Below are 12,595 nucleotides of genomic sequence, written 5' to 3' on the forward strand. Positions count from 1 at the left end.
GTCGTGTCTCCAAGAATTCACAAGGAGCAGAGTACTTCAGTGTGTGGACCTCAAAGAATACACATACTGTGCTTACATGACCAAACAGAAGTTTCATTATCTTGTGATTCCTTCCTCTTCCTTCAGTCTTGACAAAAGCAAGCTTTTTCAGCTGTGTATTGTTGAATGTTTAGTACTTGAGTTGTTTATGTTGGACAGGAACAGAGTAATCTAGATCCTTTTGGCAAGAGGACAGGTATGTTAAGGCTGGGGAACAATTACCTTACATATACATATGTATATGATTATTTTTGTGTTGCTGTTTTGGGTGCGGGGTGGTTTTTCTAATTATTGCAATTACTGTTTCTAGGGCATGCACTCCTGGAAGATGAAAATAAGGTCTGGCATCTAGTCCGGCCAGTAGATGAAATGGATGAAGGTAAATCAAAGCGGGGCAGTGTGAAAGAAAAAGAGAGGACCAAAGCTATTACAGAAATCTACCTGACAAGACTTCTTTCTGTGAAGGTAGGGCTCAGATGTGCTATGGCTACACCTTACTTCTATAGAGTTTGAGGTACAACTGAAGAAAATGATACAACTATTAGTCATTTATTTGGCTGCATTTTGAATATGCGTCATGTACATACAAGCTGATGTTCAAGGTTTCAAGTGATTAATATACCCTGAGGAACATTACTGGGAAAGCGATAAAGTACAATTCCTGATCAAAGCTGAGAACCATTATTATGTGATTTTTAAATAAGGATTTTCCTTGCTAAACGAAGATGGATATTCTACTCTGTGTCACCTGTTTAGATAATATTTTGTTGGGTTTTCTTTTGAACTGAATGCTTTATAAACTCCTACAGAGCCTTATATTTCCCCGTTCTTGTGTGTGATCAACACTGCAGTACAACCTAGAAAAATAAAGTTTCCAAATAATAATAGTCCTTTCAGTGTATTTTTAGTGCCTATACTGCAGGATGGATCATGAGCAAAATAATTTTGTGAAGCATTCCTCTATGGAGAAGAATTTAGAATAATGTGTATAATGACCCTAAAGCCAGGATCATCATGCAAATGGAGTGGTCTGGCTCCAGCTAAGGCCATTTGACTAAGTATGAAAATGGATGTGAAGGAAAGTCTGTATATAGGTGACATAGACTCAGGACAAAGAGCTAGCAAGATGTTTACATTCCTCTTTTCTTTTTTATAATTCCTATGCAGCCACTGCTTTTCTATTCCCAATAGCCAATTCATAGATTTTTACCAGTCTGGAACTTTACTGACTCATACAGAGCTGGTGAGGTGTTATGGCTGGAATCACAACTACACCTACAACCTAAGGACTGTCAATGTGTCCTTACTAACAGCAGAATAGCTTAGGGCTCCTTGCCATCTGGGTCCCTCCCCTATTTGGAGGCTGGCAACTGGAGTGATGGTGGTAAAGAGGATGCAGCCCTTCAAAAGTGTCAGCCAATCAGCTGAGCTGGGATTAACTGTATGTGGTCTCATCAGGGTCATCTCTAAAACAAATGAATTGTCTCTGAGATCACAGTCTCTAAGGTCCAGGCAGATGCAGGAATCCAACCAAGCACACAACCCTCGTGGGACTCTTCACTCCTTGGGCTTGGTGGAGTTCATGGAACTGAGTCTGACTGGATGTCTGATAAGACCCAAGTGCTTGCCCTCAAACAAAAAATCAAATATTCACTGGCACTTCTTCGTCTCAGTCTCTTTCTAAAAATTGCCTGGTGTTCTGGTGTCAGAGAAACTGGAGGTAAGAAGCTGCAAAACCGTTAAAAAGTGGCTAAATATTATTTGATATTCACGATGACCCTGAAGTGAAAATGTAACAACCAGTTTCTGCTGCTTCTGTCAAGCAGAAGGCACATCTTTCTGTGCAAACCACAGGATATTTGGTGAAGTTACAACCTTTCAGTCTAGAACATAAAATTGTGCTCTAGAAGGTCTTTACTGTGTTGGCAGTTTACAAGGTCACTTCACGAAGAAGTTGCTTGCTTTTTGTCACTCTTAGCACTCAGGATGAAGGCCATCAGTGACTGCAACTGGATAGTGGGCTCTTATGGTCAACAGGAATAAAAGATGGCACTGAGTTCAGCTTGTAACACAAATGTAATTGATTTTTTTAATTTGGTTTTAGGGGACACTTCAGCAGTTTGTAGATGACTTCTTTCATAGTGTGCTCAACTCGAACCATGTGGTCCCACCAGCTGTGAAGTACTTTTTTGACTTTCTTGATGAGCAAGCAGAAAAACATGACATCAAGGATGAAGATACCATTCATATCTGGAAAACAAACAGGTACCGTATGAACCGTCATACTTGTATTGCAGAGAAATGAGAGTGTAATTTCTAGGTAGATACTAGCACTCTTACCATAAATCAAAGTAAATTTCATTTACAATCCTCAGAATCATTTTAATTGAGATAATATGTTTGTGTGATCAAAAGAATTCCCTGTAAGCCTAGAAGCTGCAAAAAATTAAACCAGATTACCTATGGGATTGTCACTGGCAGATTTACTGCTTTTTACTTTTTGTCTTTCCTCAGATAAGAGGAAAGCAAGAGGCAAGTGAGCCTGCCAAATCACAAAATCTAATACATACTTGGCAGTTTCTCTGACCACACAGACATCTTCTCTTGCTATTTTGAGGCACTCAAGATTCTTCTCATATGAGTTTTTCTGTGAGAGATATAAAGACTTGGTTTTCAGATATGGAAAACATACAAGCTTATATAAATGTTGAAATACAAAATTAAGCATCACTGTTGTGAGGAGAATAAAATGCTTAATTTCATGAATTACTGAAATACTTAATTTCATGTATTAAATTCATGTAAATACATGAAATACTTAATTTCATGTAATTTGCTTGTTGTAAAACGTTTATTGTGTAAAAAGGATTATTTATCTTTTCCTTGCTTTGCAGCCTGCCTCTTAGATTCTGGGTAAACATACTGAAAAATCCCCACTTCATCTTTGATGTACATGTTCACGAAGTAGTGGATGCTTCCTTGTCAGTCATTGCACAGACTTTCATGGATGCTTGCACAAGAACAGAGCACAAATTAAGCAGAGTAAGTGATTTGCATTCTACATCCTGACTATGCTCATGCCTGACAAGACAAAGGGCATCCTCATAGACAATACCCATTCTCTGAGGAGATACAGCCTTGATCATTTCTTTTTAGTTCTGTATAAAGTTAGCATTTCACCACTTAACAGGTTGGTGAATATGTCAGTGTTACTGTGTAGTCTGCAAATTGATATTTAGAAAAAGGGGAAAATAGCAACTGCTTTTATAAAAAGCAAGTTTAGGAATTGATTATTTCAGGTCCACTAATAATTTAGCATCATCTTGCATTGATACGTTTATAAAACTCAGCAGTAATGCCATGTGTAAACTTCATCCTTTTATGACAAATAACCTCACCAATGTTAAAAAGTATCCAAATGTTAATATCTATAAAGCTTAAGTGTATGTGAATATAAAGGTTTGGTTTAAGTTCTTGTCTTTCTTTTGCTTCCTAGAAATGTTCATAAATTACCAAGTTTCTCTGTATTATAATTTTTTCAGGATTCTCCAAGTAATAAATTACTTTACGCAAAAGAAATCTCTAACTATAAGAAAATGGTGGAAGAGTAAGTATAGACTGTTTTCATGCTTATTCAGTTGTTAGGATTTTAGGGCTGTGTACGAGGAAAAGGGAATGCTGAGATAGTCAAAGTCAGATGTCAAATATTAAAAATTTTACACCCAAATGTTAAAACGTTCCCTTGGTGGTGGCACTGGCAGGGTTGAAATGGAGCTCCACTATGACCCAGTGCATGTTCTTGTCTGTACAGACATATGAGTAGATTTATTCAGGAGAAAATATGATGCTGTATTCCACAGTGGTAGTTGTTACCCATACAATCTGTCTAAAAACGTTGCACTTCCATAACTCAGTAGACATCAAATCCTGAAAACATTTTCACAAACACATTTCTTCTATTCTGTCTCTGACTTTATTCATTTACTAATTGGCAATTCTGTTAATATCATGGAAGTTCTACCACAGAACAAAACTCCTGCCAGTTTTAAGACCTAAAATAATCATCATCTGCAATTATAGATTTCTTTCTTGTGGTATGTCCTTGTACAATTAGGTATGATTTGCCTCTGCTGCAAAGGTAGTAATGATTATTGGAAGGCAAGATTACTAAAGGAATCATTGGTCTGTTGTGGTAGAGCCTCTCCTACATTACTAGGAAGCATGTTTAAAATATTTGCAAAATTGGAAAACAGAATTACCAGAAAACCACAGTGTGTTTCACCTAATTTAAAGTCTTTTTTCACCTCTTGCAGTTACTACAAAGGTATTCGTCAGATGGTGCCAGTGAGTGACCAAGACATGAATACCCATCTAGCAGAGATTTCTAGGGTAAGAATAAATTCGATTTACTTGTACTGAAATTAAAGCCAAGTGTAGCTCTGTTTCTCGTTGTCTTCTCTTTCTATCTCAACAAGTCGGTGTTTTGTATGTGCAAAAATCAAATGAGTTATTTCATAAATCTCTGAAATACTCCTGTTTGGTGCAGTTATGCCTGTTAGCCATTGGAAATGTTGATTTTTGAATGGAACCAAGAATGGTTTTCATCACTAATCTGTCTGAGTGATGCATGGGCCAGAGCAAAGTGTTTGGATTTTCACATTCATCGTGGGAAAATTATAGCACTCTAGAACTGTGTTTTCTCTCCACAGCATATAGAGGATTTTTAGCATGGATTGTACTAATAACGAATAGTGACTGAATTCACAGCAAAAATTAGATACCAGAAATGAAAGAGGGAGCATTAAATATAGCATATTTTAGGGCTATCTGTACAGGGGCAATACTTCTGCTCTGTGCTACATGTGAGAAGCTCAGCATGTGCTTGCTCAGTGACACTTTTTTTTTTTGCACTATAGGTTATTTGGGTTACCTCTCATGGAGAAGAGCAGAGGGTGGTGGTTGCTCTCTGGGGCTGTACTTGGAAAGTGGTGGAGCAAAGACATTACAAAATCTGTTTCAGTCTTACCTTGAAAGAGCCTGTCTGCTCTGCAGCTCAGCTTAGCTAGAGCAGGCTCTTGCCTTCAAAGCACTCTGTTTAACTTGGAGAACCAGGAGTCCCTCACCAGTTTGAAAGATGTGGTTTAGCCTGAGCAGGGAGACAGTGTACTTACTGACTGGTTTGCTCATTTGCTTAATTTAGTTGAAGAGTTCTAGCGTAAAGAGGATGTTTGGGGAATTTTTTGCAGTTTGTTTATTTCAGTGCCCTTAGGACCTAACATTTTGCAGATCAACATCCTCATGAGAGCATTTCTATTTTCAGTCATTCACTACAAAACTCATCTTCGGTGACATTTCATTTTCCAGTTCACTTTATTTATTACATAAATTGAGATGTATATAAAATTAAAACATTTGGTGATTAAAAATAAATTCAATGTAATGTTTCAACATCGCCAAACATGTTGTTCCTTCCTCTTTTCATTATAAATTATGAGAAAAATTAATATGGAAGGAGTGATTGAACATTGCAAATTTTGACCAGCTCTAAAAGTGACTTTTATAGAGCAAGGAAAGATGGATATTTCTCTGCTGCTTTATCCCTTGGGTAATCATTTATGCCAGTAGCAACATTTTGCAATTCTTCATTTTCTTAACTAACTTAATAGACTAAAGGCATAGCTAGAGACTTGAACCTTACATGTTTGAATGAAGAACATCTGTTTAGACAGGTAGAGCACATTCACTAAATAAGTTAAATGTGTGGGGGGAGATGGAAAGACAAGGTAATGGAAGTGTTATTTCCTGCTTCATTTAAATTCCTTTCTCCCTCTTTCTCTCTCTCTCCAATACCTCACCACCACCACCCCTACCCTTTTCCATCTTCATGATTCAGGTGGCTTTTTCCAAACATACATGCACTCATGATCTTGATGAGTTTATATATACCTTTGCTATAGTGAGGTGTGAATAATTTACAGGATATAAAAACAGCTGGAGAAAGAATTTCAAACAACCATGACTGTGTCAGAAGCAATGCTTAATATCTCAACAATATGTAGACTGTACCGAGTAAATGCTTTAGCTATACATACCCATGCTGCTAACAGATGTTTGAGCTGTAATCTGTGGTTTCACATTCAGAGTTCAAAATATTTTCCACCTCCAATGTTAGAATTGTGGGCCGGCTCGAAAATACCAGCGGGAAAGTCTTAATCAGAAAATCACCAAAAAAATTTTTTCTCATTCCTTTTTTTGGCCCCAAGTGTCATTTAACAAAAGTTACAGGATGCAGAGCTTGCATTTGTAAATCTTGTCAGTCATATCCAACAGTTGTGCATGTGCATAGCTTTCAGCTGTCCGTAATCCTATTTTGACGTTTGCTGCCTGCTTGTGTTGTTTACCAGGCACATACCGATTCCTTAAACACACTTGTGGCTCTGCACCAACTCTACCAGTACACTAACAAATACTATGATGAGGTAAGTTATGGTTTTTGTTTTCCTATTTTAATATCAATGGGAAAATTTTATGAAAGCTAAAATAAGTCTGAACGAGAAACTTCTCAAGTTCCCTGTGTAGTCAGGTAAAAACTGAAAGCTCTAACCTTGCAGTTATATGCCTTGCTTGGCAATTATGCTGGTCAAGGGAATGTCCTTATAAATGAGCAATTTTATTATGGGCTATCTGGTTTTGCTAGGTATAGTTTAATGGATAGTTTAAAAAGGTCTGAAACAGAAATAGATTTAAAAATCATTTTTCTTCAGATCTACCATCCTAATTAGGACGTAAGAATGTTACTGAGCAAAAAGTAGTCATCAGAGTTTATATCAGGTTTCAAACCAGTGTGCTTTTTTATTAAGAATAATCCATAAAACGTGTTTTGCTTGTAGGAATGGGGGCCATGCCCTTTTTATTAGTTAAAATGTCCTTAAAACTTCCATGTATGCTACCAATCCCTGTTTTGCCATGCCAAATGAAGTGCCTGCCTAAGGTAAACCAAAGTAGAGTAAATGTTGAATATAGCCTGGTTCAAAATCAGGCTCTCAGATTCAGTTCAAAAAGTTTCTTAGGTTTTTCACGCCCTGTGGAAAGGGGGACAAAGAATATCCCAGTGTAGCTGGGCTGTGGCTATGGCTCTCCAAACTTAATCTGAAAACAAAAAGAGAGAAGGAAACTTTTATTCAAAGGTTTCCATGGAAATGAATGCCTCCAGAAAGCTCTCAGAATTAAATCAAAGCAAGTAAGAACAGATGCTGAATCAAAAAGGAGTACAGCACATGTGAACTCTATTCAGTTAGTCTTGCACTTCAGCACAGTTCATGTTTTCACTTACATTTAGCACTACAGACAGTGACTCTCCTCCTTCACTGCAGCTGCTTTAGACAGGAGCAGCCAGCCTGCTGCAGCTTTTAAACGGATGTAAGCAGGGAAAATCAAATCACCCTGAGAAGTCTTGCAATGACAGTCAGTGGGGGAAGTGGACAGAGCAATGTGGGCCACCCCAATGGCATTGGTTCCCTGGCCACTCACCACCAGTGCTAACCAAGCTCACTTTCAGTGCTTTCCTGAGTGTGTCTGTAGTCTGACCTCTTATAGAAATACTCAGGGACCCTGGGTGACAGATGAACCATAAATCCCTAATTCATCCACTCTTCTGTGTCCCTGCTTCCACTCGTAGTTTCACTTTGGTGGCAGGCACAGGTGGAGTCGCCAGTCTGGGGGACTCCATCATTTGCAGGCTAGCACAACCCAGTGTGTAGCTGCAGCTCTTCCCTTCCATGTACACCACTGTGTAACAACAAGGTGCATTTGATGAAAAGGCTGCTAATTCAGAGTTATGGAGATAATCTGTCAAGAACCATTCAGTAAAATTAATTGAGCTTATTTATTTTCCATGAAAATGTTTTAATTTGCATAAATTGGAACATTTTGCAGCTGCCCTTGTCTTATTACTGACGCAGTGGTTCCCAGCATGTGCTGTACCTTCTGCATCTCTGCAGGGCTTGACAATGACTAAGTGGGTACATTCTAATTGTCCACATTTTTATGAAGGATATATTCACCAGCAGAGATAATCGTGAATTATTTAGTCTAGATTTGAGGAGTTACAGCTAGATGCAATTGTTTAAATTAAGGGAACAATATGAAATTAAATTAGGCCTAGTTTAAATACTGCAATAAGTCTTTATTAACTCTGTCTTGTAAAAATATTTTCACACTTTAAAAACAAATCCATTAAAATAATTATTTCTAAACAAATTTGCTCCCGTGTTTGAAGTGCAAATGCTATACCAGCCCTTCAAAGTGAAATTATTGGCTAGATTGATACTGACTGCATTAATCTCCGTTGTCAGTGATGTTCAAGAAGTAATAAGAACCACAGGTGACAGGCAAACTGTACTTCTCCAGTCCATGTACTTGCAAATTTATATAGTATTTAAATAGTGCTAAAGATTTCTGCTTGATTACACCATCTGACTTACGTTAATAAAGCCAGTTCTAGAAAAGGAATGGTTTTGTCATGTAACATATTCTTCTAGTGGAGAAATCTAATAGTTGGTGGGAAAGTTTTCCTAAAGGATGGTGAAAATTAAAACCTTTCGAAACCTTTTGAATTTGGTCTTGGGAAGCCCTAAAAAACTCTGTTTGAAGAAAAGCCTTCTCATAACAGCTGACCTTTACTAGCTTTTGTTTTCAAATCCCTTGTGTCTTAAGAGTCATATTCTCTTATATATATTCTGTACAGCAGAGACTGTAGGAGCTGAGGGCTCCTCAGATGAGCTCTTTGCTTTCCTGAACTACATGGTGCTGGGTCAGAGCCTCAGCATTTCTTGGTGAGAGCCAAAGGCGAGCTGCCAACAGCTGCCTGATGCTCTGATCAGGCAGTTTTATTCCTCATATTGCCGACAGACACAAGAGGCCTTGCGTTGCCCTGCCGTAGGCCTGTGTGTGGACCACCCAGAAGCTTCTCATAACTAAAGCTCATGGGGACGGGGTTTAATTACTGCTGGTAAATGACCCTTAAGCCTTGTAGGGTGCACTGTAAGTAAAAGCACTGTTTCTTAAATAGCTCTAAGGAAATTTTTCACCCTGCTTGCTCCATCTTTGAATGTAATATTTCACAAGATAAAGTACTACCTATTAATTTGGTTGTATCACAACATACTGGAAAACATTACAACAACTTAGATAAAGTAACAGAGACAATCATTTTTACTGCCTTTGTTTAAATTTGAAGACAGGGCCTACTAGATGGACTTTGGTACAGAGTGAATGCAAAAGACTCCTTACAACCAAAATAGTATCAAACACTTAGTCTGGGAACCATGTCATATATTTTCAGCTGAATTATTCTAAACATTCTATGTTTATATCTTCCAGATTATAAATGCACTTGAAGAGGATCCAGCTGCACAAAAAATGCAGCTTGCCTTCCGTTTACAGCAAATAGCAGCTGCGTTAGAGAATAAAGTGACTGACCTTTGACTCAAAAGCCGCAATAAAGAAATCTGATCTGAAGATGTTCAAATTCATTCTTCCTGTTAAGGAAATAGTGTTCTATTTTTTAATGTATAATTACAACTTTAAATGAAAAATTTCCTGGTTTTTTGATAGCAGAGGTGTAATGTAAAGAATTTTTACTGTAAATTATGCTTCTAATTAAAAGCTGTGTTGTGTGTAAATGAATCTTCTGTGGGAAAGAGAGTCCTTTGGCTGGGGGCAGGGTGGGGGGTGGAAGAAGGAAAACCTATAGTTCATTTGATTTAGTAGAATCTGAGACATCAGCATTTAGGATTCATTATGCAAGTAAATTCAATACTATAGCATCCTTTCTACCTTAAGCAATATTTGTACTAGGAAAACAATAATATACTCAGAGACACATGCAATATCCCCTTTTATTTTGATAACTGGAAACTGACTTCCATAGAACTCTAAAACTTAGGCTGTGCGCATAACAAACATCATGAACAACTTGTCTGATTTCTCTGCAAGATCTAAAAATGGGATTTGCTACCACACGGTTCTAAATTTAATTATTTATGTCCATGGTGATGCACAGTATTGCACCCACCACAGTTGGTTGTGACAGAAATAAGAGTAACGTCAGTGTAGGAGGGTTCTACTGATGAAGTCTCATTTGATTCAGAAATCACTGCAAAGAAGGAATTAGTCCTTAAAACTTAAAAACTCTTTGTTATTATTGTGAGTTTTATGATATATGCTAATGTGCCTTACTTGTACTAATTCTGTGAAACTGATGAATGGTTTTGTAAAAAGAAGCAGATCAGAAAAAGAAGTATTTATGTGCTATTGAATGACTTTTGTGTGAAAAACATGACCAGCAGAATGCTTGTAATTAGCTGCTTGCCGAGAGTGTGCTGTTTAACATGATTTGATTATGTATAATATCCTATTTTAGAATGGTTCTGACGATTTTTTATTTGAATCCTGGAACTGTCCTAGAAATACCATCACTTGTTTTTATTGTATCTGTGATGTAAAATACTAGTATGATATTGGAAAAATCATATACCCATCTATTGAAAACCACTCGGTCAGTTTCGAGCCTTGGAATGCTGCATTTGATTGAATACACACTATAACCCACAGCCAAGAAAATTGAAATAACTTGTCAGAAAGTGTGTGTTTACAATATAGGTAAGCTTCGTACAAATCAAAAAGTTAGGTACGTCTTCTTAAATTGCTGTATTGCACATCAGAGAACTTTATTTCTCTTGGTCTCGCAAGTTTTTGGCAGTAAAGTAGCATTTTAATGAAGTGCTGCCATCTGTACTCCTTCGTTCATTGTCCTGCCAAGCACCCAGACTCTGCTAACTCTCAGCAAGCTAATGCAGTGTCTGCTGCCCGCTCTCCCTGCCTGGTAGGTTGTCACACACTGACTTTTACTGTCTGTTGATATTTTATTTTTTTTTCTCCCATTTTGAAAATTTCCTAATATTTGTCAGTGGGCCTTGCCTTCAGTTTCTGAAAATCAAAAGCCTCACCAGAACTGGTTTCCTGCCCAGAAGGCTGGAAGCATTTGTTCGTTTGTTTTGTACTCGACTTCTTGCATCTGTCTATAATCATTCCTGAACCTGCCTGGGCTGTAAGTTATTTTACACTGTTTAGGACTGAGGTACATGGTTTCTACAGAAAGATGCTTTGCCAGCTACTCTTTCATCAACAAAAGCATCCTAATTTCATGGCTAATCTGTTTCTTTGTCATTATTTGTAAATCCTGTTAATTGTAAATCAAATACAATGTTGTTTTTTCCACCAAGTGTCACTGCATCTTTACTGAAATTGGGGGGATGGGTTTTGAAAGGGGTTTGTAATGCTTCCTCCGAGGGTGATGGAGCAGCAGCGTCCATCCGTCTGTGGTTGGTAATGGAGGAGCACAGCACTTGCTGCAGATGGTGTGCCTGACATCATGCCCTTTTTATCGGCATTTGCTGTGAAAAATGAGAGTACTCAGGAGAAGCAAGGCTGTAGTGCAACATCCCGTAGTGAGGTCTTCTTGCCTGATGAAAATCCATCTTGGGACCTGAAAGCCAATTAAAATACAGGCTCAGCAGCATCTCTCCAGAGAGATCAGAAAGCCCTGCTTGACCAAGTAGAGCTTTCAGAGAGAACATTATGTGTCCCCCACCACTGGTGACTTGACGCAGAGCAGCTGCAGGCAGTTATAAGCTGCTGTGGGCTACAGCAGTGCTGTGGCTGGATCTTTCTTACCTGTTAGACAAGCATGTGTGTCTGTTGGTATGTCAGAGTTCATGATGGATCCATTAGTCGCTCTTGGTGCCCTTTTCTCATATCTTGGGAAATTTGGAGGCTATCAGTGCTGCAGTGTTGTCTTCCAGGGAACATAGAGGCAGATAAGTGTGAGCAGCTGCAGTTACAAAGGAGATTTAATGCCAGTCCTTCAGTTTCTCCCCACTCTCCTCTCCTGAAAGCACAAAGTTGGAATATGAGTTGACAAACTGAGATGGTTTATTTTATTATTTCCCGTTTTTGCTAAGCTCCTCCAGTGCTTGTTTCTCCATTCTGGTGCTCTGTTTTGCTCAGGCCTTGTTTTTGGCTCCAGTTTTCCTTACATTTTAGCAATCTGATTCTTAAAGCCTTCATGCTCCTTTGGTTTCTGCTGCTCCTGCCACCTTGTTCATCTGCAAGATAAAGGAAAATGCTCACTGGGGGTCTCCCTCCTTTTCATCCCTACTGCAACCCCTCTAAAGGGCACTTCTTGAAGTACAAGAACCTTCTCTCTGCATAATAGGAGCCACTCTACTCCATAGTGGCAGCTGTGAACAAGGCTCCCTTGCTTGGACATCTTGCAGATATAGTTCAGAGATTGATACAGGTGTTCAACCACCACCAGCATGTCTGAATCCCATTGCTGACAGTAGCCTCTCCAAAGGGTTTTCTTGCCTCCTCACCAGCAAACAAGCAAGTACAGATCTCAGACGATGGGACAAGGTCCCTGTCCCTGCTTGCTTAATGTGAAGTAACTCACCCATCTGAACAGGAATGTGGGGGGTTTACTCTCTATTCCTGA

The 12,595-nt window shown here is 38.5% G+C and overlaps 1 protein-coding gene across 1 annotated transcript in view; it reads left to right on the forward strand.

The window, feature by feature from the left end:
* Positions 1-11,319, forward strand: part of PLXNB2 (plexin B2) — a 78,261-nt gene extending 66,942 nt beyond the window's left edge. Inside the window, exons 28-34 of the mRNA XM_027679593.1 lie at positions 350-504; positions 2,144-2,304; positions 2,934-3,081; positions 3,582-3,646; positions 4,353-4,428; positions 6,444-6,518; positions 9,421-11,319. Of these exons, the coding sequence (XP_027535394.1) occupies positions 350-504; positions 2,144-2,304; positions 2,934-3,081; positions 3,582-3,646; positions 4,353-4,428; positions 6,444-6,518; positions 9,421-9,525 (785 nt within the window). The 3' untranslated portion in view covers positions 9,526-11,319. The remainder of the gene's footprint in view (positions 1-349; positions 505-2,143; positions 2,305-2,933; positions 3,082-3,581; positions 3,647-4,352; positions 4,429-6,443; positions 6,519-9,420) is intronic.
* The last annotated feature ends 1,276 nt before the right edge of the window (positions 11,320-12,595 follow it).

The sequence above is a fragment of the Neopelma chrysocephalum genome, unplaced genomic scaffold (genome assembly GCF_003984885.1).
Source record: "Neopelma chrysocephalum unplaced genomic scaffold, ASM398488v2 Primary Assembly neopelma1_45, whole genome shotgun sequence".
NCBI classification, from domain to species: domain Eukaryota; kingdom Metazoa; phylum Chordata; class Aves; order Passeriformes; family Pipridae; genus Neopelma; species Neopelma chrysocephalum.